Here is a 25,650-nt window from a genome sequence, read left to right on the forward strand (position 1 = left end):
TTGTTTTTAGCATCCCTTGCTAACCTCAGCTCATTCTCAGCTTTAGCCTTCCTGATGCCATCCCTGTAATTCTGTGCTATCTGCCTGTACTCTTCCTTTGTTACTTGGCCTTCTTTCCACTTCCTATATGTGTCCTTTTTTGTTTTCAGGTCATCCCTAAGCTTTTTGTGAAGCCACATTGGCTTCTTCTGTTGTCTTCCACCTTTTCTTCTTGTTGGAATTGTTTGTGATTGTGCCTTGAGAATTTCCTTTTTTAAAAGCTCCCACCCGTCTTGGACTCCTTTTCTCGTTAGCGTCACTTGCCATGGGACCTTACTGATCATTGTTCTGAGTTTATTAAAATCAGCTTTCCTAAAATCCAGGGTACATGTTTGACTACACTCAGCCTTAGAACCAAGAACTCAAGTACAACATGGTCGCTTTCCCCCAGAGTTCCTGTAACTACTACTTTATCCACTAAGTCATCTCTGTTGGTTAGGATCAAGTCAAGGATAGCTGATCCTCTAGTTCCTTCCTCTACTTTCTGTCGGAGGAAGTTATCTGCCACACAAGTCAGGAATTTCCTGGAGGGGCCATGTTTTGCAGAATTTGTCTCCCAACAAATATTGGGGAAATTGAAGTCCCCCATTACTACTACATCATGCAAATGAATGTGTCTGAGCATGTGCAGAGTGCCTTTCTTTCACCACACCTTCTGGGACAGATAGTGTAGATCAGGGGTCACCAACCTTTCTGGACTCATGAGGACATTTGGGAATTTGAGAAACTGCTGTGGTCACCATGAAAAAATGGCTTCCACAGTGGATGTGGAGTAATGGTTGGTATGGGGGCCTGGATAGTCAGAAGTGCAGGGGAGTGGAGAGAAGTTGTGAGGCTAGAGTTTTTGGAGGGGAGGGGGAAATAGCACGGCAAAGGGGTAGAGCGGGGAAAAATAGTGAGGCTAGAAGCTGGGGGTAGAGAGAGACAGCCAGATAAGGGGTATGTGGGAGAGAAAGAGCAAGGCTACCAGCTAGGAAGGGAGAGAAAGAAGAAGGCTAGAGACCTGGAAGGGAGAGAAATGGCAAGGAACGGGGGTGTGGGGAGAGAAATAGACAGGCTAGAGATTGGGAGTGGGGAGAGGGAGCTGTGTTCACACAACACAACAAGCTACACTCAGGATGGAGTATGGCTTGCGTGTGGGCTGTTGTTGAACCATGGTTTGTTGCGTTGTTTGAACCCAGCTGCACTTGTTAACCATGAGCAACTCACAAAGAGAACCTATGGTTTGTTGTTGGGTTGTATACTGTGGGTTGTTCAAGTTAACAAACCATGGTTTGTTAGCATGACTGGGTTCACACAACACAACAATCCATGGTTCAACAACAACCCACGGTTCAGTAACAACCCATACTCAGCCTTGAGTGTGGATTGTCTTGTTGTGTGAACCCAGCCATTGAGAGCAAAGGGGAAAGGTCTGTGTGGGTTGAAGATTGGGTGGGGCCAGAAAGCAGGGCTTTTCTTCTCTGCCTGCCCAGCAAAGCTGATCTGCAGCAGGTGCAGGAACAGGAAGGAGGGCCTGGCCCCCTAATATTTTTCAAGGTTTGTATTACGAATAAATTTTTGAAGGGATCTGGGAGTCAAGAGCTTCGTGGGCATGGCTGGAGGCCCCCTGAGGCGCCACTTTGGTGAAGATTGCAGGTGCACGTCTTTTGAGAGGTGCCCTAGGGCAAAAGAGGGTGGTGATCATTCTAGGGCTTGCGTTTTAGGGGCGTGTGTTCCAGATCTTTGCATTTGCTCTCTCATTGCCCTAGAGGCAAACTCCCGCTGCCAGACCCCAACCAAGCCAAAGCTGAGCCCTGCCGCTTCGCAGCCCTTCATATCCGACATGCCGCTGGAGCCGGTTGAGTGGACAGGGGCTGAGGAGTCCCTCTTCCGCGTCTTCCATGGAACTTACTTCAACAACTTCTGCTCAATTGCTCGTCTCTTGGGAACCAAGACATGCAAGCAGGTGTGGGTCTCAGTGGCTGGGAGGCTGGGCAGGCGCGTGCACGCCCTCCCCCATGGCGCATTCTTGAGCAGCATTTCTCTTCCGGCAGGTCTTTCAGTTTGCAGTAAAGGAGTCCTTGATCATGAAGCTGCCAGTTAATGAGCTCCTGAATCCCTCCCAGAAGAAGAAGAGGAAGCACAGGTGTGTGGCCAGCGGAACCTGCTCCCCAGGAGGCAGCTGAGGCGGGCTCTCGTGAGAACAGGTTCCTTGGGCTGCAGGATTTGGTCGTCCTTGGTCACGGTTAGGGGCGCGCGGGGGGGCAGGGGGGCGCGGGTTTCTTAGAGCAAATGCAGCCCTGGCTGTGTCTTCTACGCCGTTCCTCCATGCATCTTAAGGAAAGGGGGGAGAGATCTGAGCTCTGTTGGTTTCCTGCCAACCTCTCTGAACTCTCTTGAGCTGGAATAGACCCCTCCCTCCTACCACTTGCCAGGTCCACTTTTGCTGTCAGAAGGATCCGACAAAGAGGCTGAAGAGAGAGATTTGGGCATCCGGTAAGGTGTGTCCACAGGATTAAAACAGAGACATTTTTTTCTCTCTCCCTCTTTTCCCCCTCCCCCAACAAAGGCTCTGGGCTGCTCACTGTAGGAAGATCCAGCTTAAAAAAGGTAACGTTTGCCCCCTTTCCACCCACCACCCTGGCCCACCCACACCGTCCAGGTCCTCCTCCCCATCTCCAGCTGGGGAACCAAAGTAGAGACTGGCGTGTCCGCAGAGCCAAATCGTGCCACTAGCCCCTTCTGTCTAAATCTCATCCAGAAATCTCTGAGGTTTCTCTGTCAGCTGTCGGCACACTGCTTCCTCCAAGGTACAACCCAGGTCAGGGATTGCCAACCTTTTTGGACCCGTGGGCGCATTTGGGAATTTAAGAAACGACTGTGGGCGCCACCATAAAATGGCTCCCATGGCGGATGCGGCCGGTCGCGTAATGGCTGCTGTGGGGCCTGGACAGTCAAAAGTGCAGAGGGGATGGGAGGGGGAAAGAAGCAGCAAGGCCAGAGGCTGGGCGGGAGGGGGAAATAGCAAGGCAAAGGGGGAGGGAAATAGTGAGGCTGGGTGTGGAGAGAAACAGCCAGATCAAGCGGTGAGGTGGAGAGAGAGAGTGAGGCCGAGGATGGGGAAGGGAAAGGGAGAGAAATGGGAAGGGGTTGTGCGGAGAGAAATTGGCAGGTTGGGTGGGAGTGGGGAGTGAGAGCATGCAAAGGGGAAAGGTCGGTGTGGGCGGAAGACTGGTTGGGGCCAGGGAGCAGGGCTCTCCTCTGCCTGCCCACCAAGAGCTGATCAGCAGGTGTGGGAACAGGAAGGAGGGCCTGCCTCCCTAGTATTTTTCAAGGTTTGTATTAGGAGTAAGTTTTTGAAGGGGACGGGGTGGGGAGCTTCGTGGGCACGGTTGGAGGTCCCCTCGGGCACTGCCATGCTGGGAACCCCTGACCCAGATGTCTGTATCGCTATTTAAGTCACAGCGAGAACTCCCTTGTGGTGCTGGGAGTTGGAAGTCCAAGTCCCGAAAAGGGGAACCAGGATTGCCACCTCCGGTGTCTTGGAAGGTGCCCCAGCCATCCCAGGAGGCATTTCCTTCCTGCTGCGCTCCAGCCCTGACTGCGGCCCTATGCGGAGGGGGCCCAGCGCTGTCCATTCATGCCTGGGGACAGCAGCCTCTGCAGGGCTGAGTTTTGCCTGGGCTCAGTTCACAGCTTTTCCTCCGTCCTCTTTCTGCAGACAATTCATCCACTCAGGTGTACAACTACCAGCCCTGTGACCACCCCGACCATCCCTGTGACAGTGCCTGTCCTTGCATCATGACCCAGAATTTCTGCGAGAAGTTCTGCCAGTGCAATCCTGACTGTAAGAAGCAAGGCGCTCGGCCGCCTTTGCCCATCCTGGCGTATGGCTGGCAGGGGAGGGGGGAGCACTCCTTTCCTTTCCTTTCATGGTGAGGAGTCCCCTTTAAAGGTGCCTCTTTCTCCTGCAAGGCCAGAACCGATTTCCTGGCTGCCGGTGTAAGACCCAGTGCAACACCAAGCAGTGCCCATGCTACCTGGCTGTGCGAGAGTGCGACCCAGACCTCTGCCTGACCTGTGGGGCCTCGGAGCACTGGGACTCCAAGGTGGTCTCCTGCAAGAACTGCAGCATCCAGCGGGGCCTCAAGAAGGTAGGCCTCAGCCCAGGAAGGGGGGCCGCAAGGTGTGAGAGAGACGGCTGGAGGGTGGAGCCAAGAAAACGAGATCTGGTCTGTTGAGCCTGTGGTGGGGAAAACCTGCCTAGATGTTTTGCGAAATGGATTTGCTTGGCATGGCTATTCTGCTTCTGCTTGCCGTAGAACCACGGGAGGCGCCCGCCCCACCCACTGCCAGCGTCTTAGAATTCACCAAGCATTGCCAAGTTTATTTCCCTAACTGCAAGGGCTAGAACGGTATTTTTTAAATGGGACCCTCTGTGCGGTGCAACTACAGACACGTGGAACACACAAGTTGTCCTGTAGTGTCCTAATCATTTGAGGCTTTGAAGGACAGACATCTGTCTGAAATGCTGTGGGTAGAGGGGAGCTTGTTGTGGATGGTGATCTAGAGGAGATGGTCCGTCTGGCCCCTCCCAACCCTGTGATTCCATGGGGCTGTGTGGCCTGTTGCCTCTTTCCCAGGAACTTAGCAGGGCAGGCTGAAGCACCTTCCATCTCTCCTCCTCTTAGCACCTGCTGCTGGCACCATCAGATGTTGCCGGGTGGGGAACCTTCATCAAGGAGGCTGTGCAGAAGAATGAATTTATCTCCGAGTACTGTGGGGAGGTGAGTTGGCAAGGCAAGGCAAGGCAAGGCGTGGCAAGGCGTGGCTTGGGAGTTCCAAGCTCCTCTGCAGCATTCCTTTGCTTGCACCTGTTGGTATCTGGGGTGGGGGTGGGGACTGGCTCTCCATTCTGCTCCCAAATGGAGGTCTCTTGGCAGCTCGGCCCATGAGCTTGTGAGCGGGCTGGGAAGGAGAAAGGGAGCTTCGCCTTTTTCAATCTGCAGAGTTTTCAATCTGCAGAGGTGTCATGAACAATATACCTTCACCTTCAACTAGATACAGGGTTTAGTATAGGCTTGCCGTGTAGCTTGGTAAGTATCCAGTTCCTGTAATCTACAATGTCAGCTGTACATGTGAGCCACTAAGACATCTCCGTCCTTTTCACAAGCTGAATATGAGCCAGCAGTGCAATGCAGCAGCCAAGAAAGCTAACACAATTTAGGACTGCTTTAACAGAAGCAAAGTGTCCCAAGAGGAGAGTTATGGTTGGCTGTTCTTTTCCCCACCCCACCCCGGGTACATCATCTACCCCACTGTTGCTTCTAGGAGTGCTGGACTTGATCACCTTTTGGGACTCATTTGTGGAAGTTACGCCCTTTAACAACCCTGGCTGCTTGCTTGCCCTCTTTTTGACCACTCATTTGTCCTTGTCTGTCGTCCTTATTTCGCCCAGCTCATCTCGCAAGATGAGGCTGACCGACGTGGGAAGGTCTATGACAAGTACATGTCCAGCTTCCTCTTCAACCTCAATAACGGTAACTAGCTGCAAAGCGGGGCACAACAGGGCTCCATCCTGGCTCTGTGCCACAATCTTGAGTAATGGGAAGGAGTGTGGGGAGGGGAGGCAACTAGTCCAAGAGCAGCAGCAGCAGGGTCAGGCCCAACTTCTGGCCTCTCTCTCCTGGACAGATTTCGTTGTTGATGCCACCCGCAAAGGCAACAAGATCCGCTTTGCAAACCACTCCGTCAATCCCAACTGCTACGCCAAAGGTGAGGCTGTTGAGCTCCACGGCCGTTCTGTGGTGGCAGAGCCCGCTTTGGGTAGTGCAACATCTAGGGAGGCCCCTTGGTGTTTCCCCACCCCAAAGTGGCTCCTGCTGTGAAAAAGCAGCCGTGATGGACATCCCTTTTGCAGACCTGAATCACAAGAAGCTCCCTTATCCTGAGTCGAACTGCTGGTCCATCTAGCCTGGTGCTGTCGACACTGACTGGTAGTGGCTTTCCCGGGTGTCAGGCAGCATTGTTTCAAGCCAAGTGGCTCTGTAGCCAAACCCCATCATTGTGACTACAGATTTTTGTTTTTAAATGTGGAATTTAGACATCTTCAGCAGAATCTGTGGTCATGGAGGGGGCTGGTCACAGAAGAGTCTTCGGGATACTAATAATATTAGGGACACCGAAATGAGGGAGCAGTGTCCTGGGGCCACAGGAAAGAAATGAGAAGCTAGATTGGATAAGGGTTCCAAGCTCCTTAAACTTTAGCAGATGCAGCCAGATGGCTGTTTCTACTGCAGAATCCAACAGCTTGAGCAGAATGGTAAGAATCCTAGCTTTCAATTAAAGCATGCAAATTTCTAGACTTCGTAAACAAAGAGAAGAAGAAAAATTGGTTGGATTAACAAATGACAGGTTTCTATGCTGCTTTAGTACATTTAATACATTTGTGCAAAGGAGATTATTTCGGCCGTGGAGATACCTGGCGCTCTCTTCCGAGTTCTGCTGTAGCCTGAACTTGAGACCATGCATCTGGCTGGTGGGTGCGTGGCTGTGACCTTGCGAGGCCTTGAGGAGGGGGTGATCATCCAAGGCTGAGGCAGGGCAGCTGATCAGTCTCTCTCTTGCCCTTACTCAGTGGTGATGGTGAACGGCGACCACCGCATTGGGATCTTTGCCAAGAGAGCAATCCAGGCAGGCGAAGAGCTCTTTTTCGATTACAGGTGAGTGTGTGTGAGACGGGGAAGGGACACAAGCGCTTGCGCCCGGCGTTTGACTCTGCAAGGTCCTGAGATGTTGCTGTGTGCGGGATCCCATCTGTGCCTGCGGGGATCACGCAGAAGAGCATGCCCGCTCATAGCCGTTTCCCTTCTCCCACAGGTACAGCCAGGCAGATGCGCTCAAATACGTTGGCATAGAAAGAGAGACTGACATAATCTAACCAGTCGCTGGCGCACTGCTCCCATCAGCACACCCCATCCATGCTGCTTTTGTCATTGCTGTGCGTGTCGTGAGAGCTTCATTCCACCTGGATCCCTCTTCAGAGAAGGGGGAGGCCCGTCTCTTCCTACAGTAGTGAGACTTTGGCTCCAAGGCCTGACTGGGGGCCACAGGAAACGCTGCTCAGTTGCTCTTGGGAGGAAAATTAAGAGGCACTGAAAGGGCAGGCATGGATCCCTGCTTAAGCACACCCTGTGGAGAATCAGCTTGGGAGCAGGGCGCTGGACCTTGCAGCCTCTCTTGGTCCTGTTGAAAGACTTGGGCTGCCTTTACATTAAAGAAAATATCCACAGTCCTCCCGTTGTGGAGCCTTTCCGCATTTACAGCAGGCTCCCAGAGGACGACCTTACGATTGCTAAGAGGGGGAGTTCTTAATTTTGAAGGTTCCATAGAACTCAGTGAAACAGCACCATCTAGTGGCTGTTTTAATAGCACAACAATCCAACATGTTTTAATACTGCATTATTTCCCGATCTATTTAAAATGATAAATAGAAATACCTCTGGATGTTCCCTGGAGGTTGATGACGTCATGAAATGGCCCTGCACACTTCCATGAGTGAGCAATCTCAATAGCAGGATAAAAGCTCCGTGTGAAGGAGCCCTTGGCTTGAGCTGGATTCTGTTCCTGTGGCTGTCCCACCTTTTCTGCAGGCAAGAGCAGGGAGAGTCCCAGTGCAAGCAAACCGCCCCCTGCAGGGAAGGGTGGATCCTAAACTGCTCTGCAGAGGCTCTGGATGAAGGAATTTGTAGGCTGGGACACAATGAAGAGAGGAGGAAGGGGGAAAGCAGTGTGAGATTGGTGGGGATAGAGATGGTGGCAGAAGGAGGGGAAGGATTGCGTGCAGTGGGTAGAGGGAGGGAGGGAGGGATGGGGAACGTGTGGCTCTTCAGATGTGGTTGGACTGCAACTCCCATCATCCCTCACCATCAGCTGTGCTGTCCAGGGCTGATGGGAGTTGCAGCCCAACAATTATAAGGCCACAGTTCCCCAGCCCTGGGATAGAGGGTTGAACATAGAAGAGCAGACTGGTGAAGAAGCGGGGTGGGGTGGGGTGGGGTTGGGGGGTGCACAAAGTCCTTTTGATCTGTGATGAGTCTTCCATGATGGCATCTAGCCCTGGGTTAAACACCGTTTGGCACTCTCCCCGCATCTTGAACTACAGCTCACATAGTCTCATCAGCATGGCCATTGGCTGTGTTTGCTGGGGATTGCAGCCCAGCAAATCTGGAGTGCTCCAGATTTGGGAAGGCTGTGGTAGATAGTGATCTCCCCTTAGATACATTGGATCTTCTCTCTTCCTCACCCCCCCCCCCCGTCAACATGTGGCAGGATTTGGGAGACAAGGAGGTACAAGGGGTTCTCACAGCTGTCCCAAGGGTGTGAGGCTGGAGTAAAGTCTCTTCCAGCAGCAATAAATCCATTCAATTGACTGCTGCTGCTGCTGCTGTGTTGCCTCTAGTGTCTTCATTTCTTTTCCTGATGGATAAGATTTGGTCCTGCAGAATTCATTTCCTTCTTCAGTCAGAGGGTTTTTGGTAATGTTCCCCTCGCTTCTGCAGCAAGGAGGTTTATCCTGTCTTGCCTGGCCCTCCTCCAGTGGAATATTGACCCTCATATGTAGCACATTAACACTCCTTCCCAGTTGCTTAGGAGAGACTCAAATCCTTGCTCTAGCTCTTCCCTTTGAGCTTCTCTTAACAGCACTTTTGAAGCTGCAGGAAGCTTCCTGCATGGTCACATGGAGGGGAGATAGCTGGATGTTTGTGTCCCAGGGAGATGGAAACCTTAAGAGCTGCCCATTCCTTGCCTTGCCCCCCCCCCCCCAAAAAAAATCAGGATATCTTTCTCATCCATTCATGTACAAAACAATTAGCATGCACTTTAGAATGCTTCATTCCATCAATCCCAGGGAGCTGCAGGATGTGAAAAGCTGATTCCACTTCCAGTCCATAACATATATTACTGCAGGGGCTGGAAACTGGGCTCCTTGTAAGATCATAGAGTTGTTTAGCCACAAACCAGTAATTAAAAACTGGCTTATTGCACTGTTGGGGTATTTGCAAGTGCCAGCAGTAGACCAGATCTTTGTTAACGCAGATGAATCTCTCTCAGTGTAGTTTGGCACTGCAGCTGCTCTGTCAGCTTTTCTCTGTATCAAGAAAAACAGTAGTACACAAAGCTTTTGAATTACATGGATTTGTAGTGGAGGTATCATGGAATGATACACCAAGAGCAACGTTTGGCTGCTTGGAAGAATTTTCAGTCACTTGAGAGCAAGGGAGCCACCTAATTGTAAACCTTTTATGATGAAGTGGCTACATTGATCTAAAGTGACTGAAAATTCTTCTATGTAGGCCAAATGTAGCATTTCTCTTCCTCTATAAAACGCTGTGTATTGGCCAAATCCTCCCCCTTATCCCTAGAGCTAATATGAGTCTGGAACATGTGAAGTAATACTAGAGCATGACTGTGAGCATGTGCAGAGTGCCTTTACTACTGTGTAATTACAACCTACTCTGTACCTTCTAGGATCAAGGGAAAGGGGTTCTAGGTAGGAGAACACAATTGCTGGAGAGTCTGGTGTTCCTCTTGTTAAAATTAATCACAGAAAAGACTTAAGCAGCAGGAACAACTCCCCCTTTCGCTATAGCTTTTGCTTTTTCCTGCAGCTAAATATCTGTGGTGGAAGAAAACAGAACACCTATTAAATGTAGCAGCTCACTCACTACATTTAGCAGCAGTGAAGCATACCTACCTATTTTCACGCTGGTATTAATTTTGGTGTAAGAAAAGGGTGCCATGTAATTACTGGTTTCCAGTCCACCATCTTTACTACAACCCACTAGTTAGGATCTTGTACTTGCAGCTCTCCTCTTGCCACAGCTACTAGGGTCCCTGGTTTTTAGCTGTGAAGGTCATAGCAAAGTACTACAGCTGAGTGGTCTTGAGAGGAGTTACAGATAGCCTGGTCCCTCAACTGCCTCTCAGATGAAGGGGAGTAGGGTCTGTCTTTCATGCGGGCCTGAACCCTGCCTCAAGGCTGCACAGGCTGACCAGAGAGCGGTACTGGAGAGTAGGGTGGGAAGACGGGCTGCTATTAATGTGCTTTGGCCAGTGGGCCAAAGTGCCAAACTGTGGTTGATCAAGCAACTATCATTCAGCACTGGATATTGGCCTTTCAGAAATGGTCCTGGCTTAAAGTGATGCATGCCTATGATTTGTCAGGGACTAGGCCCACAGTAGCGGGTGTTCTGTTTGTCTACATTTGCAAAAGTACCTTGGCCCATAGAGGCATTGTTCTTGCAACTCATGGATGTTTAGACTTCACATCTGTAGTGCGTTGTATTCCCTCTTGTACTACAAGCCTGTATTGCTTGACACTTTTGAGGCACAGCACAGAGAAGAGGGGTGTAGTTGCAGTTCTGACAAAGGCCTGCAAGCCCCTTCCCAAGTTTTTATAAAGTAGGAACATACAGCAGTGAGAACTTTTATGCTTTGCCTGCCACCATGGCTTTATGGAACTGCTCTTCTCTTAGGGAAGGAAAAGGGGGACCTCCAGGCTGCTTGCTGTCTGTGCCCTCCTCTGGCTGCTTGTGACTCTGCTTTGCTGCTGGCAACTTATGTGCACTTTATAGTATGGCTTGCAAACGTTTGTCTTAATAAAGGTGTTGTGGCCACTGAAGTACGTCTGCCTTGTTTCAGTCTTGATGCCAGTGCTGGCAAACGCATTAGCTTGCCCATTCATTGCAGCCAGGCCTGGGAACCTGAGGCCCAGGGGCCAAGTCTCCCAGATGCAACCCCCACCCCACCCCCACCACAGACAGTTTGGGCAGCTTTTTTCCCATTCTAAAAGGCTGAAATGCTGCTTCCACGACTTCCTGGCAGGAAGTGGCCGATTACAATATGGTGGCGTTTGGGCTCCACCCACCACTGGAATGTGGCCCCCAAGAGCTGTTCCAAAAAGGAGTTTGGCCCTCTAGCTGGAAAAGGGCCAGCACTTCCTATCAGTTCCTACCCTTTCGAGAGTGAGGCCAGAAGAAACATGCATTTAGCAGGACGACCCTCTGGTTCGGACGGAACAGGTGCCTGCTCAGCTTTCGATACAAGACCTGGTTAGTGGAGAGCTGCATGCTGCCCCTCCCCCCAGCATGACGAGCCCCATGGAAGACAATAAGGGCGCGATCTTACGGGGCTAGTCAGCCGCCTCCGAACTTGGAGGCGGCCAACTAGCCAACGCAGGGTGGGCAGAACAGATCATCTTCGTGCTCCGACTGCTCTGCATTTGTGACTTAGATGGTTGATTTCAGCCATTTAGCCAGGGGGTGTCGGAGCAGGTAGGGGGAGGCCAGCCAGCCGGCTGGCACATACGAAGCACCATAACAGCACTTCCACAGTCTCCTCCCCACCCTGGCCCCAGGAACGCCCCTTTTGCCCCCTCCGCACTGCTCTTATGAGTGCAGAGCCAGGGATGAACTGCGTTGCTCAGGAGGCAGCAGGGGAGGGGGCAGGGAGCCAGGTTTCTGGGAACCAAGCTCAGAGCCCTGGCTCCAAGCCCAGTTCCCAGAAACAAAAAAATCCTTACAGTCTAGACACTGTCTAGCAGCCGTAGGATTGCATCCTAAGTCATTTAAGCCACCTCTGCTGTGGCACCCTGGTTGTGGAACACCCTCTCCTTGGGGGCCCAATTAGCACAGATGTTGGTTTCATTTCCGGGCCAAGTTAAAACATGGCCTTTTACTAAAGTCTTTGAGGGCTAAATGAATTCCCTAAAGTTGCGTGGTGTTTTAACTTTTTATTGTTTTAGATTTTAATTGGTATTAACTTGTTTAATGATTTAATACATTTTTAGCTGTTTAAATTATTTGCTTATACTGTTAAAATCGACTTTATCTGTATGCTGCCCTGAGATCTTAATGATATAGGGCAGGATACAAATGTCTCAACTAAATAAATAATTTTAATCCAACCACCTTCTGCCCCACTACAGACACATGGTATAGGTCAGAGATAGACAACCTGGTACCCTCCAGATGTTTTGCGCGACAACTCCCATAATTTTGGGCCATGCTGGCTGGGGCTTATAGTCTAAAACTTCTGTCAGGTACCAGATTGCCTACCTCTGGTACAGATCTATCCTATAGCCTTCTCTCAAGCAGCTGATTTTATTGCTTTATTTCTTCAAGGTAGAAATCTTAACATTCAAGCTAAATTATCTCCCTGTAGTTTAGTATTAGTAGCAGCTATATTTAAACCGTTATTTCCATTACCCTTGGTTGCACTTAGCAGCAGTCTTCTGCACATAAACAGATTCTCACCTGAGATCACTAGCCATCCCATGTGCCCATTAGAAGAATCATGTATTGTTGAAGAAGAAATCAAACCACATTTAATTTTTCTTTTCTCAGTGGCTCAGTGGCTCTCTCTCCCCCGCCACCCCCAAAGTTGCAGGATCACATCATAATCACCCTGCCTTTTTTTCTTGTATTTGTTATTTATTTAAAGTAACCTTTACATTTTGTCCAAACAAACAGCTCTTTAGAAAAAATAAACTGCCCAGTAATAAACTGCCCAGGCTATTGGATAAAATAAATAGATTTGGCCCTTGCTACAGTATTTTCTTACAATTCACAAGTGAACGTAGTGTTCAAGGTAGGGAAAGAAGAGGGTTGGAAGTTACCAGGACCAAAAACATCCTTCCCCTGAAATAGCAAACTACAGATCACAGACAACACCACTTCACTTTAAAACAGAGCAGACATCTGCTTTTATGTTTTTTATACAAACTGATAGAATAAAAAAACTAGTCTGTCTAATAATCCACAACCCAAAGGAAAAAAAGTAGAAAGAATTTAAAATTCTCAAAACCCTGATTTACGAAAGCAGCAAGTGGTAGCAAAGTGCGAGTGATTCTTCCATGCGCTACAGCTGCACATATATACTGGCAGGCAGATACCTATATTGCACATTGGTTTCTCTTTGGGCACAATATAATGTGCCAGGATTTAAATATGCTATATTGCATGGCTTGACTAATGGCTTCTTTATGCTAAGCAGTTAAGCAGGAAGACGTATGTGCTAGCGAGTCACACGTGAGAAGGCCAGCATGGATTCTGCGTTGCATTTTCCCTTGTTCCTTAAAAATCAACGAAGAAGAAGAAAGTGCAATATCAACAGTCATGTCTCTTCGAAGGAGTTCTGGAGTTTGGGTGGAAGAAAGTCTAACGAATGGGAAACGGGCTGCTTGACACAGCCTGAAGAAACTACACTGCCAAATGGAGAAAGGAGTGATGGAAAGATGTGGGGTGGGGGCGGGGGAGAAGAAGGGGGGCGAATACCCATGGGAGGGAAATCGGTATCACTTTGGCAGCTGCTTAGGCCCCAACCAAATCCCCTCAACAGATGAGAAACATGTCTGGTGGGAATCGGGTTATTCCAAAGGGGGGGGGGATCTGTGGCTGGGCACCTGCTGGTGGGTACTGGGTCTGATGGGAAGAGACAGCTGCACTCCACAGGATGTGCAGGTGAGGCAAGACAAAGCACCAGGCAGGCCATCCTGGGGGGCGGTGGAGAGAAAAGTCAGCCTCCCAGCAAGTGGCACAGTTGGCAGTTCAGGCTGGGTCTTGCCAAGAGGCTGCAGCCAGCACCGATGACTGGAGGATCAACCCTCCTGGCTCCAGTTGGCTATTCTGTTTTGGACTCCTCCAGGATCTGCGGCAAGTTCTGATCCTTCCGCGAGGCACCTGGCTTAGCTGCAGGGGTGGACGCAGCTCCTCCGCCACTGCCACTGTTGTAGTCCTGGATGGCCTTGGGCTCATTGGTGTGGTAGGAGCCCTTGTATCGGTGATGGTGCAGGTACATCAGGATGAGGGCAGCCGCCAGGAGCAGAAGCAGGAAAAGGACAACTGTGGGAAGAAAGGAAGGGACGGGGGAGAAAGGGCAGGACCAGGGTGCCTCAAAAGCAGCCTGCAGCCAGCATCTGGCAGGACTTAGTTTGAGCTCCCACAGCTCCCCCTGGCCAAAGCAGCTCAAGCCGCCCATGGCACAGGCCTAGAAGGAAGGCTCCCAACACCCCTTTTGGGTTGGTCACTCACCTCCAATAAGGATTGCTACCCAGCCATCATCATGGATGTACAGGAAATCCACTAGAAGGGCAGAGAAAACAAGTTCAAAATGTGGTTTTTAACTAGCAGAACTTCAACACAATTGACCTCATTGGCTCTGTCCGTTCCTGTAGGGCCTCTGCCCCCTTAATGCAATCTTGGGTTCTTGTCCCCTTTGTCCCCTATCCCCTGCCCCCGCAGCTTTTCTGGGAAAGGAAGAGCTAACTAGAGAGAGGATGCTGAGGGGAGAGTCCTTGGACCCATTTCCTTTGGGAAACACGGTGTGTGCATGTGTGTGCGTGTGCATGTGAGAGAGACTTTACACCTGGTGCTCCCCCCACCCCGTTACCCTGGCAGTAAGCCCAGGGCTGCAGTGTGCGTGATGCACTTCGCTTGCTCTCCAACTACTCTCTGCTTTGTGGCACATGAGGGCTTATGAGGATGGACCAACGGGGAGATGATCCAGTTCTTTGGGGGGAGGGTGCTGTCACACTTTGGGACCTTCTGGTTCCACAAGTGGGCACTGAAAGCCTGAACTGGCCAGCATGGCTCTCTAAAAAGTCAGGTGGATGTGCACCAACGAGGAAGTGGTTCCTCATGAGAGCCACTGGCCTCAAAAATTATGTGGATCTCCCTCCCTAGACAGGGTTTACTTAAAAGGGATGGTGCTGCAGGATAAAGCCAGAATGCTCAACACAGCTGGGCATATCCTGCTGTACCTGGTATATTTGCCAAGGAGGTTTCCTAGCAGTGCAGGCAGCCCCCAATGCTATGGGGCAGAATTATGATCCAGAGTCCCTGCGGTGGCCATTGGGGCCCTCACATCCAGGAGGAATACTGAAGGGACAAGGCATAATTTGAGACAAGGCTTGGGATCGAGCTTAGCATCAGGGCCACAAGAAGGAAGAGTGCCCCAAGCGGTTCCCTTGCCTGCAAGTGAGCCCTGCCCTGCCCTGCCCTTGTGGAACTAGACAGCAGGGACTCCAGCAAGCTCAAGACCCTTCCACAGTGGCCCACTGCCCCCACAGGAACTGCCTCACCTGGGTCTATGTACCAAGGGTCAAGTTCTGGTGGCATTTCGATGTACGCGGAAGGCATAGAGGCACAGTTGGACTCCACCAGCCTCCCCTTGATACTATAAGGGCTAACGGGGTTGGTGCCATGGGGCCGGAAGATGGCTTTCAGGGGCACAATACTGTTGAACTTCACCCCTGAGAGGCAACCTGTGAACCCCGGTGTGTTGTACTTCTGGATCTCTGGATCAATCATACCCGTCTCTGCGGACCATGGAAGACAATACGAAAAGGACAGGGTTAAACAGACACATCCTCTTCTTCCCTGTTATCTCCCATCAAAAGACTGCTCCAAAGCCCAAGTGTGTTCCCTAATAAGAGCCTGCACTCAGGGATATCCTTTTTTAAAAAAGGTTTCCAGCCACAAGGGCCATGAAGACAAGCTTAGAAGTGGGGGTGCAATGCCCAGTAGGGAAAGGGGAGCAGCTTCCCAGGATGGGAGCTATTTGTACCTTCCCCTGGAAAGCAGCAGGAGAGTGTGTTATGCAAATTAAACCAATAAATGCAAAATACATGATTTGCATAATTTATTCAGCCCAGAATCTGAGAAATCATATTAAGTTCCAACTCCTATTATATTCATGTACAGCCCAGACTGTGCCAAGGTGCTGTATTTGACTAATGCAAACAAGCTTAGCGACAACAGAAGGGGAGGAGAAGGCAGGTAGAACTGGGATCAGGCCACGGTGGCTTCTTAAAAGAAACAGTATGATGTTTCAATGTATCCCCAGCCTGTAAGGGGGATGCTCTTGTTCAGGGCTCCAGAGAGCCTAGAACAGGAGCCTGCAGTCCTCTTCAAGTCTTTGTTGTTGGTGGTGGTGAGTTTCAGGAGTGGGGGAACTCACCCCTGCCCCCACCCCAGACTTTCCCTTGCTGTGCTATATAGCACTTGAATCAGCCACAAACTCGGGCATTTTATAGCTATATGTGGGGAAGCTGGGGGAAGCATGCAGCTATACACAGTTCCCTCCCTCCTGTAATAGACCTGTATGGTGGGGGGGGACTTCCTCCAACCCTAGTCCCCCTGCCCCACTCCAGGATACTTACTACATCCTGCTGAGGGTTTGAGCACGCCAGTTTCCTCACTCTCCTTGCTCTCGGTTTTCCTTTTTTGTCATTGTTACCATCTGACATCCCAACATTTTGTGTCTCCACTGCTCTCAACCATATACTTAACTTATGGACTCACACGGTCTGCCGGACTTCTGGGTTCCTTTAGACCCTTCCTCAATTGCCACGAACATTCTGTAAGCTCACACATCCTTGTCAGGGCATCTTTTTGTTGTTGTTGTTTTAAATTAACAAACTTCTGTACGTTCTGCATATCTAAGAATCTCCTGTGTATGTAGAAACTACCCCCTTATTTTTTGGTTGGCCCCGTTCCCCTTTGATAGGCACAACCTGAAACCACTATTAGAGGGAATGACGGGTCTGCAAGAACAGATCAGAGGAGAGAAAAGATGCTGCTACAGGGTGCAGGAAGGAACAAGGAAGAACCCACAGATATTCAAGTGGGAGAAGAAGAAAACCATGAGCCAGGAAGACAAAAAAGCACTGCAGTTTAAAAGCAGGGAAGTAGCATCTAACTTGAGCCAAGGATGTCAGGAAGAAAACGGAGAGCATCCAAGAAACCGGCAACATGATAATAGGTACCAAAATGAGCAGGACCCACTGCTCTCTCTCACCCATGAAGCGGCCAAGATAGAGTGCCTTGGGAGAATCAAGTTTGCTGTCCACAAAGAGGGAGAACTGATGCACCATGACAGGGTAATAGTCCAACTAGAAAGAGAGAGAGAAGAAGTCACACTCTAAAGCTGATCTAGGTCCCAACAGACTTGGAGACACTAACCCATTCCTGCTTGAAACCTACCCTCCACAGGGCAGAAAGCTCCTGGCTGCTCTCCTCCCACTCTGCCCTGCAAGAGCCATGCGGCCATTCCATCAAGCCCTCTGGACACACGCAAAAAGCCCAGTTACCTGTGTGTACAAAGTCCGATTCACACGAGTGATGTTGATGGTGTGTGGTTGCCCATCAGCCACCGAGTGTGTGGTCAGGGACAAGATGTAAGGGAGAGTGCCCAGCTGGTAACGTAGCTGCAGGCTGCCTGCAAGGGAAGCATTGACAAGTACAAGCGGACTGTGAGGTCCATTTCAAGCAAGCCTACAGATGTGCACCAGAGACAGGAGAAGTCACAAGCAGAACATCAGGGTGGCTGGTTGCAGCTTCATCCTGTGAACTAGGGTGTGTGTTGCCCCGGCCGTGGGCGTTGAACTCTTAGGTTAGAAGTGCCAAGATAGTGATAAATCAGACTCAATGGTTTGCTTACAAGGAATCCTTCACTGGGTAACTTACAGCACACAGGCGTACCCAGTGGTTGGATCAGACAGCTTCTCTGAACCCCGAGCCACTGGGTACAATGGGTTTTATACCATACATGTCAGCAATGAGGCAGCACAACACTAGCAAGCACCCCTAGCGTCCATTCCCAGCACAGGCTAGAAGTGTTTGGTTCTCAAGCACAGCCACCTGTAAACAGACTTCGCTTCCCAGGCAGAGTGCTTGATAAGGCTTTCGACTCATTAGTAAGGAATGCACTGAGAAGGCTGTTATCGGCCTTTTGACTCATCTGCACATGCTCAGAGGCTTACTAGCATGGGAATTGCACCAATAATGAACTTAAGCAAGCATTATGGATCTCTAGGCCCCTCTAACACTACAAATGACTTGGCTACGCTCCTGGGGCCAATACAGTGTGTCACTAGCCCCTCCCCTCATTTAAGAAGGCAAGAGCCCTGCTAAACAAAAAGATTCATCTAGTCCACCATTTTGCTTCCAATAGTGGCTGGCCATATGCCTCTGGAAAGGGCACAAACAGGACAGAAAGAAGTACCATGATGGTACCATAAGAGCTATCGTGGCTGTTGACAAACCTGCCTTGCACTAATATTGACTAATCTAACCTAGTAGTCATCACCACACCTTATAGCAATGACTTCCACAATTACACACTGCATGCCTGAAGTAATACTGTCTTTTACCTGTCCTGAAACTACTGCCAATCAATTTAATTGGGTGACCCCAAATTCTACTCTTATAGGAGAAGGGGGGGGGAATGAATTCTGTCCACTTTCTCTAAAACATTGAGAAATGTTATGTCCCCACTTGGCTGCCTTTTCTAAGTAAAAAGATGCACATGCTTTAAGGCTTTCCCTGCAACCATTTCATCATTCTGGCTGCCTTCTTCTGCACCTTTTCCAACTCTACAAGATCCTTTATGATGGGGTGACTCAAGCTGTTCACAGTACTCCAAATGCAGCCACACCACACAGGCATTATTATGCTATCCATTTTATTTTCAATGCCTTTCCTAATGATTCCTAGCATGGATTTTGCCTCCCCCCCGCCCCGCCACACTGCCTCTTCACACTGATGACATTCTCACTGAGACATCCTTCATGACCACGAGATCTCCTTCCTGTTTCAGACCCTATTTGGGTAGTTAGAATTTCTTGCCCCAATGTGCATCACTTCACATTTAATTACACTGAACCTTATTTACCACTTTTTCTCCATTCATTCAGTTTGGTAAAATCATATTGAAGCTCTTTGGGGTTTTACCATCCTGAACAATGTTAATAACGAAATTTGCAAACTTGGTTGCCTCACTGTTCATTTCTTGATCATTTATGAAGTGAAATACCACCAGGCCCAATACAGATCCTTGGGGTACCCGAATGGGAGAGAACATTTTCAGCTGCCATTTTGAATTAGGATTGCCATGTTGAAATCAGACCATATGCTAAACTGGCATCACCCCTTTCCCATGCCTAGAGAGCCCTCCACCCCCAGAGAAAATAACAATTCTGGAATAATTTTTGTGCATAGCTTCTTTTCCAGGCCCTGGATTACTAGAACTTTATCTCTGGCAACCTCTATTTGACAGTGCTCTTCAGATGCCCATTTTCAGCACAGAAGACCAATACAAAGAAAGCATTCAGCTTCTCTACAATCTCCATATCCTCCTTTAATCATCCTTTCATCCATGTGTCTGATAGTCCAATCATCTCCCTGGTTGATTTCCTGCCTTTAAGTATTTCAGACAAACAGTAAGAAACATCTTTAATGTTTTAAATGATCCTCAAGTTCTCATTAAGCTTACCTTATTGTCGAACTGTGTTCCTTTTAAAATGTCCTCATTGGGGCAAGACTTCCACTTTTAAAGGAGGCCCTTATAACACTTTTGACACAATTACTTAACCACACTGACATCCTCTTGGACTTGTTAGAATCTTTCCTAACCCGTGGTAGAAATTCTACCTGAGCTCCACAGTTTTCAATCATGCCCAAACTTCCTTGGAGATGTTGTGGAACACTGACCCAGTCCACTTTGGGTATGATGGGCCAAGGCATGGTGAGGTGGGGAAAGGCTCCCCTGGTCAATGCAATGAAAAGGAAGGATGGGAAAACAATGGGAGATGGAATATCTGAAGCCCTGCCAAGGTACAGCCCAGAAGGGCCACACGCATTCAGAGAAAACAGCAAGAGCTGGGGCCCAAGGGGGCCACCCGCAGGCATGCTCACCATCGTCACGGATCACAATGGCCATGTAATCACGCACGAAGGTGCTGACATAAAGCAGGACAGCAGGGGCTGAACTGGTGCGAAAGCTGAGCCCCACTTCCTCCCCAGTCAGGTTGTAGCCAGGGAGTGGCTGAAGCAGTGGATGGAGCACGTTGGAGAATTCCTGTACCACGTACAAGGGCATCGTCATGATGTCATAGCGCACCCAGGTGCCTGGCTCAAAGTACCCACCAATGTCTGCAAAAGGACAAGAAAGGGCAGTGATTAGTGGGAGAGTCAGAGTCCAAGGAAGAAGAGCACGGCTTCCTTGTCCTGCCTCTCCTTGCTTTGCCACACACCCCAAACTGAAGTGTGCAATCTCAACCCTCCTTCCCTCGGACCCAGCTCTCACCACGGTTGCAGAAAGGTCCTTCAAAAGCAGAGACTGTGCAGTTGCAAGTATAGTGGCTGTAGTGCTCCAGGCAGGTGCCATAGTTCTGGCATGGTACCAAGGCTTTCCGGCAATGCCCTGTGCAGTTCACCAGCACCCCCTCGGTCTCATTGGCCTTCCCCTCCAAGTTGAGGGTGACTCCATTCATGCGCAAGCCCCGCAAGCAGCCCAAGAAGGGACGCAGGTGGTATTCAGCAGAACCTTAGAGAACAGAAGGCGCTGCATTTAAGAACACAACACTTGTGCTAAATGCAGGCAAAGGGCCACCTCACCTAGCATTCTGATCTCGACAGTGGTCAGCCAGGTACTTCAGGGAAGCCCGCTATCTGAATCTGGAAGGTTTCATTACCGCTACTGCAGCTAAAGGACTTATCTTCTTCCATCTCATTCAAGGCTGCCACCGCACCTTGTGGCAGAATTTCAGAATTATGCATTGTGCGAAGAACTACTTTCTTCCCTCTGTAATTAATCTGCTGCCTGAAGCCCTGGAGAGACACTGCCAGTCAGTATCAACAATACGGAGCAAGATGGTTCAACGGCTTGACTTGGTATAAGGCGGCATGTTCCTGCTCTTACAAGAGAGAAAAGCCTCTCTTTATCCACTCTCTCCACAGCATTTGCAATTTCATAAACTTTCATAACCTCAATTGGTCACCTTTTTTTAAAGCAGAAAGTTGCAAATGCTTTCCCTTGCCGCTAAGGTGCTCCACCCCAATAATTTTGCCTGTCCTTTTCTGCATCTTTTCCAGCTGTACAATATTCTTTTAGAGAAAGGGTAAACAGAACCACATACAGTATTGCAAATGTGGCTGCACCGTAGATTTATACAAAGGCATTCAGATTATACTAGCAGTTTTCTTTTCAATTCCTTTCCTAATCATTTCTAGCACGGAATTTACTTTTTTCAGTCTCGGCACAGCAAACTGACACTCTCATTATACTACTCATCATGACCCTGGGATCTTTCCTGGTTAGTCACTTTTAGTTCAGATCAAGTAGCATATGGGCCAGTTCAAACATCATGGTGGCAATTACTGGGTCGTTTAACCCAGGAATTACAGGGACGAGTGGTGCGGCTAGCCACACACTCAGCCTTTCTACTTTTAACAATCCAGGGCCCTGTTCCTGGGTTGTTTTATGACATGTGAACCCAGAAACACTGGGTTGATTAAACAACCCAGAGTTAACCCAAGAACAAACCATGTATAGTTGTTGGGTAAATTCTGGGTTGTTTAACTCATAAACAACCTAGGGTTTCCAGGTTCATGTGTCACGAAACAACCCAGTAACAGGGTGTTCTTGACTTGTTAATTAAAAGCAGAAACGACAAGCTTGCAGTTCGTGTGCTCCACTCATCCCCACAATTCCTGGGTTAAACAACCCAGGAATTGTCACAGTAACATGCAAACCAGGTCACTATCATGCTTTAAATGTACCTGTATTGAACTCATTTGCCATTTGCTGCCTATCAAACTAATTTGTACACTGCCTTGATGTCTTTTTAGCATATAAGGTGGCCTAAAAATGTTAATAATAATAAAACACAACAACGACAACAAAATAATACTATTCTAATAATTCAGAGAAATCCTTTTGGAGTTCTTTGCAGTCTGCTTGTATTTTCACCATCCTGAATAGTCTGATGCCTTCCACAAAGCTGGCTACGTCACTGCTAACCACTGATTTATGCATAAATTATATAGCACCAGTTCCTGAACAGATCCACTATTACTCAAAGAAAGAAAGGAAGAAATTGGATGTGGGTGAGACAGACATAAGGGCAGTTTTTATGAAGCAATTCTACACATTAGTTTTTCCCCAAAATGAGGAACAAGTACCTGGATGAGAGAATACCTCTTGCAAAATTGGACTGACAATCTGAAATGCTTTCTCATATCAGTAAGTCATATTGAACCTGGCCATTTTGAGCCTATGAACAACCGAAGAAACCTCTACCAGGATGCTCTCTCTCGCACAAAACAGACACCATCCACCCCACCCTCACTCACCCACATAGAGCGGTTTAGTGAGGTTCAGGTGGATGAAACTCTGAGGTGGGGATGCTCGCACCACCCACGGCATCCGGTCAACACGCAGCCGAGCTAGTTTGACGTTGATCTCTGCCTTCACTTCATGCCACTCATTGTCATTGAAGGGCATTTCCGAGTGCACCGTCAAATTCTCATCACCATTTCCGATGTTGTAAGCAAAGACCAAGTCCTGGGAAGCTAGAATGCAGTGGGAGAATAGGGGTGTCATGGGACCATTCCACACCATACTTGCCAGCCACAACCCTAGAGCAGGGGTCCCCAACCTTTCTGGAGCCATGGGCACATTTGGGAATTTGAGAAACTGCTCTGGGAACCACCACAAAATGGCTTCCGTGGATGTGTCTAGTCACAGAATGGCTGCTGTGGGGGCCTGGCTAGTCAAAAGGGAGCTAAAGAGGTAGTGGTGGGAGACAAATAGCGAGACTACAGGCTGGGGGGAGGGGGAAATAGCAAAGGGAAGTAGAGGGAAGAGAAAGCCTGAGGCTAGGAGGAGAAATGGTATACTAAAGAGGTGAGGGAAGATAAATAGTGAGGCTTGTGGTTGGGAGGAAGAGAAAGAAGGCAGCTAGGGACAAGGAAGGGAGAGAAATGGCAAGGAAAGTGGTTGTGGAGGAGGGAAGAGAAATAGCAATGCTAGAGACTGGGAGTGAGGGGGTGAGAGAGCAAAGGGGAAAGGTTTGTGTGGGCAGACCATTGGGCCATCTTTCCTTCTCTGTCTGCCCATCAACAGCTGATCTGCAGCAGGTGCAGGAATAGGAAAGTGAACCTGGCACCTTAATGTTTTTGAAGGTTTTTATTAAAAATAAGTTTTTTTAGGGGGCAGGGTGCGGGGAGCTTCATGGGCAGCACCAGAGGTCCTGGTGGGAGCCATGGTGCCCATGGGCACCGCTTTGGGGGCCCTTGATCTAGACGGAGGGTCTCTGCTCCTTCATATACCCATGCCAAGGCTTCTGTACCTCTGAAGAAAACTACCTCTCCATCAGTGGTATCAGTCCAAAAGAGGGGGAAGAGTTCATTTCAGGGCCCCCCACCTTCCCCTGATGAGGGCATTCCTCAGAGGCAGATGGAGTCTCAGGATCTCCCGTTGAATGTCGCCATCCCAGTGCCTCTCACTGTAGATGTCCCAGAGAGCCTGCCACATCAGCAACTCTCCTGACATAAGCAGCCCCCTGAGCGACATTCAACTCACCCGGGCAACATGAAGCATCCAGAGCAACTCTGCCCTAAAGCAGGGATCAAGGCGACTGGCTTCCGCTTCAACAAGGGAATCTACGGCAAGGGGTGGCAAGGGGGCCACATTGGGCGAGGAGGACACAGGATCAGGTGCCCTCCGTTGCAGAGCATGGTGGAGTTCCGTTTCCTTGGACAGTCAAAAAGGCATTGCCCAAGCAGCTTCAACATTTAAGCCAACACACCAAAGACCTACACCCAAAGAGTTAGCTGCTTAACTCAAGCAGATGTGTGGAAGCCCTCCCACCACATCTTCAGCGGAGCTGCCTGCCCTCTGGACTCCCTGGCCCATACTCCCTCCAGATGCCAAAATGTTCCTTGTCTGTCCACTCGAGCTTAAGGCTTTGCCAGCTACACTGAGACCAAAGCAGATGAGATGATGATCTGTAGTCAGTTCTCCCACCTCTTAACTGTATTTATTTTTTTTGTAAAAAGAGGCTGCAGAGCCGGGAGTTTGATCAGGACAGTGGCACTAGGACCCCCCGACCCACCATGGCATCTTCCCAGTGAAATGCTCTCCCTCCCTCCCTGTTATTTGGCCCATTAGAGGAAGTGTGCAGGCAATTTCCCTAATGGTGAGGTGGGGGGAGCCTGCCTCTCCCAGCTCTGCCCACCTGGCTATTCTGTGGGGCAGCAAGCAGGCCAGGGCTGGGGGTGGGGAGGTGGAGCGGCGGAAGCCTCTAGGGATTTTACCTCACTGACCATATGTGCCATCCAACAGTCTGCTACCTTTGAGGGCATGCTGCTGCGGTCGGGTGTCCGGGACACCGGAGGGATTCTGTTGGTGTGCCGCCTGCCCTGCTGCACAATGGTCTCCCTCACTGAGCTGGCCGGGCGAGCTTGAGGCTGAAATGCCCTAGGCTCCATGTTCTGGGGAATGTCAACATTCACACTGAGGCTGCTCAGTCAGGAGTGGCTCAGGATTCCATGTCTGCTGTGGACCTGCCCCAACTAGCATCCTAGCATGCAGCAGGACACTCTGAATCTGGCCTTCTGATCTGGTGGAGTCGGTGCCCTGAAGGTGGAGGGACTATGTGTGACTCTGATGTTACGGACATATCACTATCTGGTTAGTTTTGGACTGGCTGCCAACATGGGCCTCCAGAGGAGCGGAGGACCAGTGGAAATGGCCCACCCCAAGTGTCTAATGGCTGCAAATGGCTTCCTGTCCTTAGGGAATTTCTTGCCTCGTTCGTCAGTGGTACTGCTGAAGCCCCGGCTGATCTGTGGAATACGGACATGGCCCAGGCGGTTGACAGCATTGCTCCCAAGCGCCCTCGCCCTCCTGGCAGAGCTGGATCTGCTCCCTGGTTTAACAGGGAGCTGAGCGCAATGATACAGGAGGAACATCAGACAGAAAGCCACTGGAGAAAAACCCGGGATGAATCTGAGTGAACACGGGTGAAAGACTTCTTAGAGAACTATACGGTAGTGGTGAGGGCAGTGAAGAAAGCTTCTCTGCCACCATCGTGGCTCCACAGAATAGACCAGCAGTGCTTTTCCTACTGCGCAAAGCCTCCTTTGCCAGGACAAGAGGGAGCCGGAGCAGTCGGTGGCTCTCGGTGAAAAAACCACTTCCTTCTTTGTGGAGAAAAGCTACTTGGATTCACCATGACTTGGTCTCCAATACTGGTCAGACTGATAGAGCCTCATCATCAGCTGGTCCAGTTGTGCTGTGCTGTGTTCTTTTCGGCTTGTAGACTTCAAGGATGTGCACGGGGTACTGGGAGTGAGGAGGGCTGCCACGCACACACTTGGCCCTTGCCTGGATCAGGGCGAACACCTGAGGCTAACCCAGACAAGACAGAGGTGTTGCTGGTCAGTCACTGGGGGCTGGGATTCAACCTGTTCTGGGGGCAGGAGTGCTCCCTCTAAAGGATCGGGTTTGTCACTTGGGAGTGGTCTTTGATCCTACGCTGCCCCTGGATCTTCAGGTGGCAACAGTGGCAAGGAGTGTGTTTCGACAACTATGCTCAGTGCGCCAACTGCAACCTTTCCTGCATTGGTCTGACTTGGCAACAGTTATCCATGCCTTGGTTACATCATGTTTAGACTGCTGCAATGCGCTCCATGTGGGGCTACCTTGAAGAGTGCCTGGAACCTACAACTGGTACAAGACATGGCAGGTAGACCAATGTAGACCAATGCATCGTACCGGAAC

The 25,650-nt window shown here is 49.9% G+C and overlaps 2 protein-coding genes across 8 annotated transcripts in view; one reads left to right on the plus strand and one right to left on the minus strand.

Annotated features, from left to right (window-relative positions):
* Window positions 1-10,705, plus strand: part of EZH1 (enhancer of zeste 1 polycomb repressive complex 2 subunit) — a 28,725-nt gene extending 18,020 nt beyond the window's left edge. For all 7 annotated transcript variants that reach the window (XM_084857352.1, XM_084857353.1, XM_084857346.1 and 4 more), the window contains 10 exons: window positions 1,791-1,987; window positions 2,076-2,167; window positions 2,591-2,631; window positions 3,743-3,868; window positions 3,997-4,175; window positions 4,713-4,808; window positions 5,480-5,561; window positions 5,716-5,796; window positions 6,659-6,743; window positions 6,901-10,705. In XM_084857352.1, coding sequence (XP_084713478.1) covers window positions 1,791-1,987; window positions 2,076-2,167; window positions 2,591-2,631; window positions 3,743-3,868; window positions 3,997-4,175; window positions 4,713-4,808; window positions 5,480-5,561; window positions 5,716-5,796; window positions 6,659-6,743; window positions 6,901-6,961 — 1,040 coding nt within the window. In that variant the 3' untranslated portion in view covers window positions 6,962-10,705. The remainder of the gene's footprint in view (window positions 1-1,790; window positions 1,988-2,075; window positions 2,168-2,590; window positions 2,632-3,742; window positions 3,869-3,996; window positions 4,176-4,712; window positions 4,809-5,479; window positions 5,562-5,715; window positions 5,797-6,658; window positions 6,744-6,900) is intronic.
* Window positions 10,706-11,523: 818 nt separating this feature from the next.
* The window catches only part of CNTNAP1 (contactin associated protein 1), a 48,411-nt gene continuing 34,284 nt past the window's right edge, over window positions 11,524-25,650 (minus strand). Inside the window, exons 17-24 of the mRNA XM_084857354.1 lie at window positions 22,218-22,436; window positions 20,170-20,409; window positions 19,779-20,015; window positions 17,174-17,301; window positions 16,882-16,975; window positions 15,164-15,400; window positions 14,115-14,165; window positions 11,524-13,925 (exon numbers count right to left, since the gene is read on the minus strand). Coding sequence (XP_084713480.1) covers window positions 13,705-13,925; window positions 14,115-14,165; window positions 15,164-15,400; window positions 16,882-16,975; window positions 17,174-17,301; window positions 19,779-20,015; window positions 20,170-20,409; window positions 22,218-22,436 — 1,427 coding nt within the window. The 3' untranslated portion in view covers window positions 11,524-13,704. The remainder of the gene's footprint in view (window positions 13,926-14,114; window positions 14,166-15,163; window positions 15,401-16,881; window positions 16,976-17,173; window positions 17,302-19,778; window positions 20,016-20,169; window positions 20,410-22,217; window positions 22,437-25,650) is intronic.

Source organism: Heloderma suspectum, chromosome 5 (assembly GCF_057233095.1).
Source record: "Heloderma suspectum isolate Gila_16-S chromosome 5, 16-S_ref, whole genome shotgun sequence".
Classification (NCBI taxonomy): Eukaryota; Metazoa; Chordata; class Lepidosauria; order Squamata; family Helodermatidae; genus Heloderma; species Heloderma suspectum.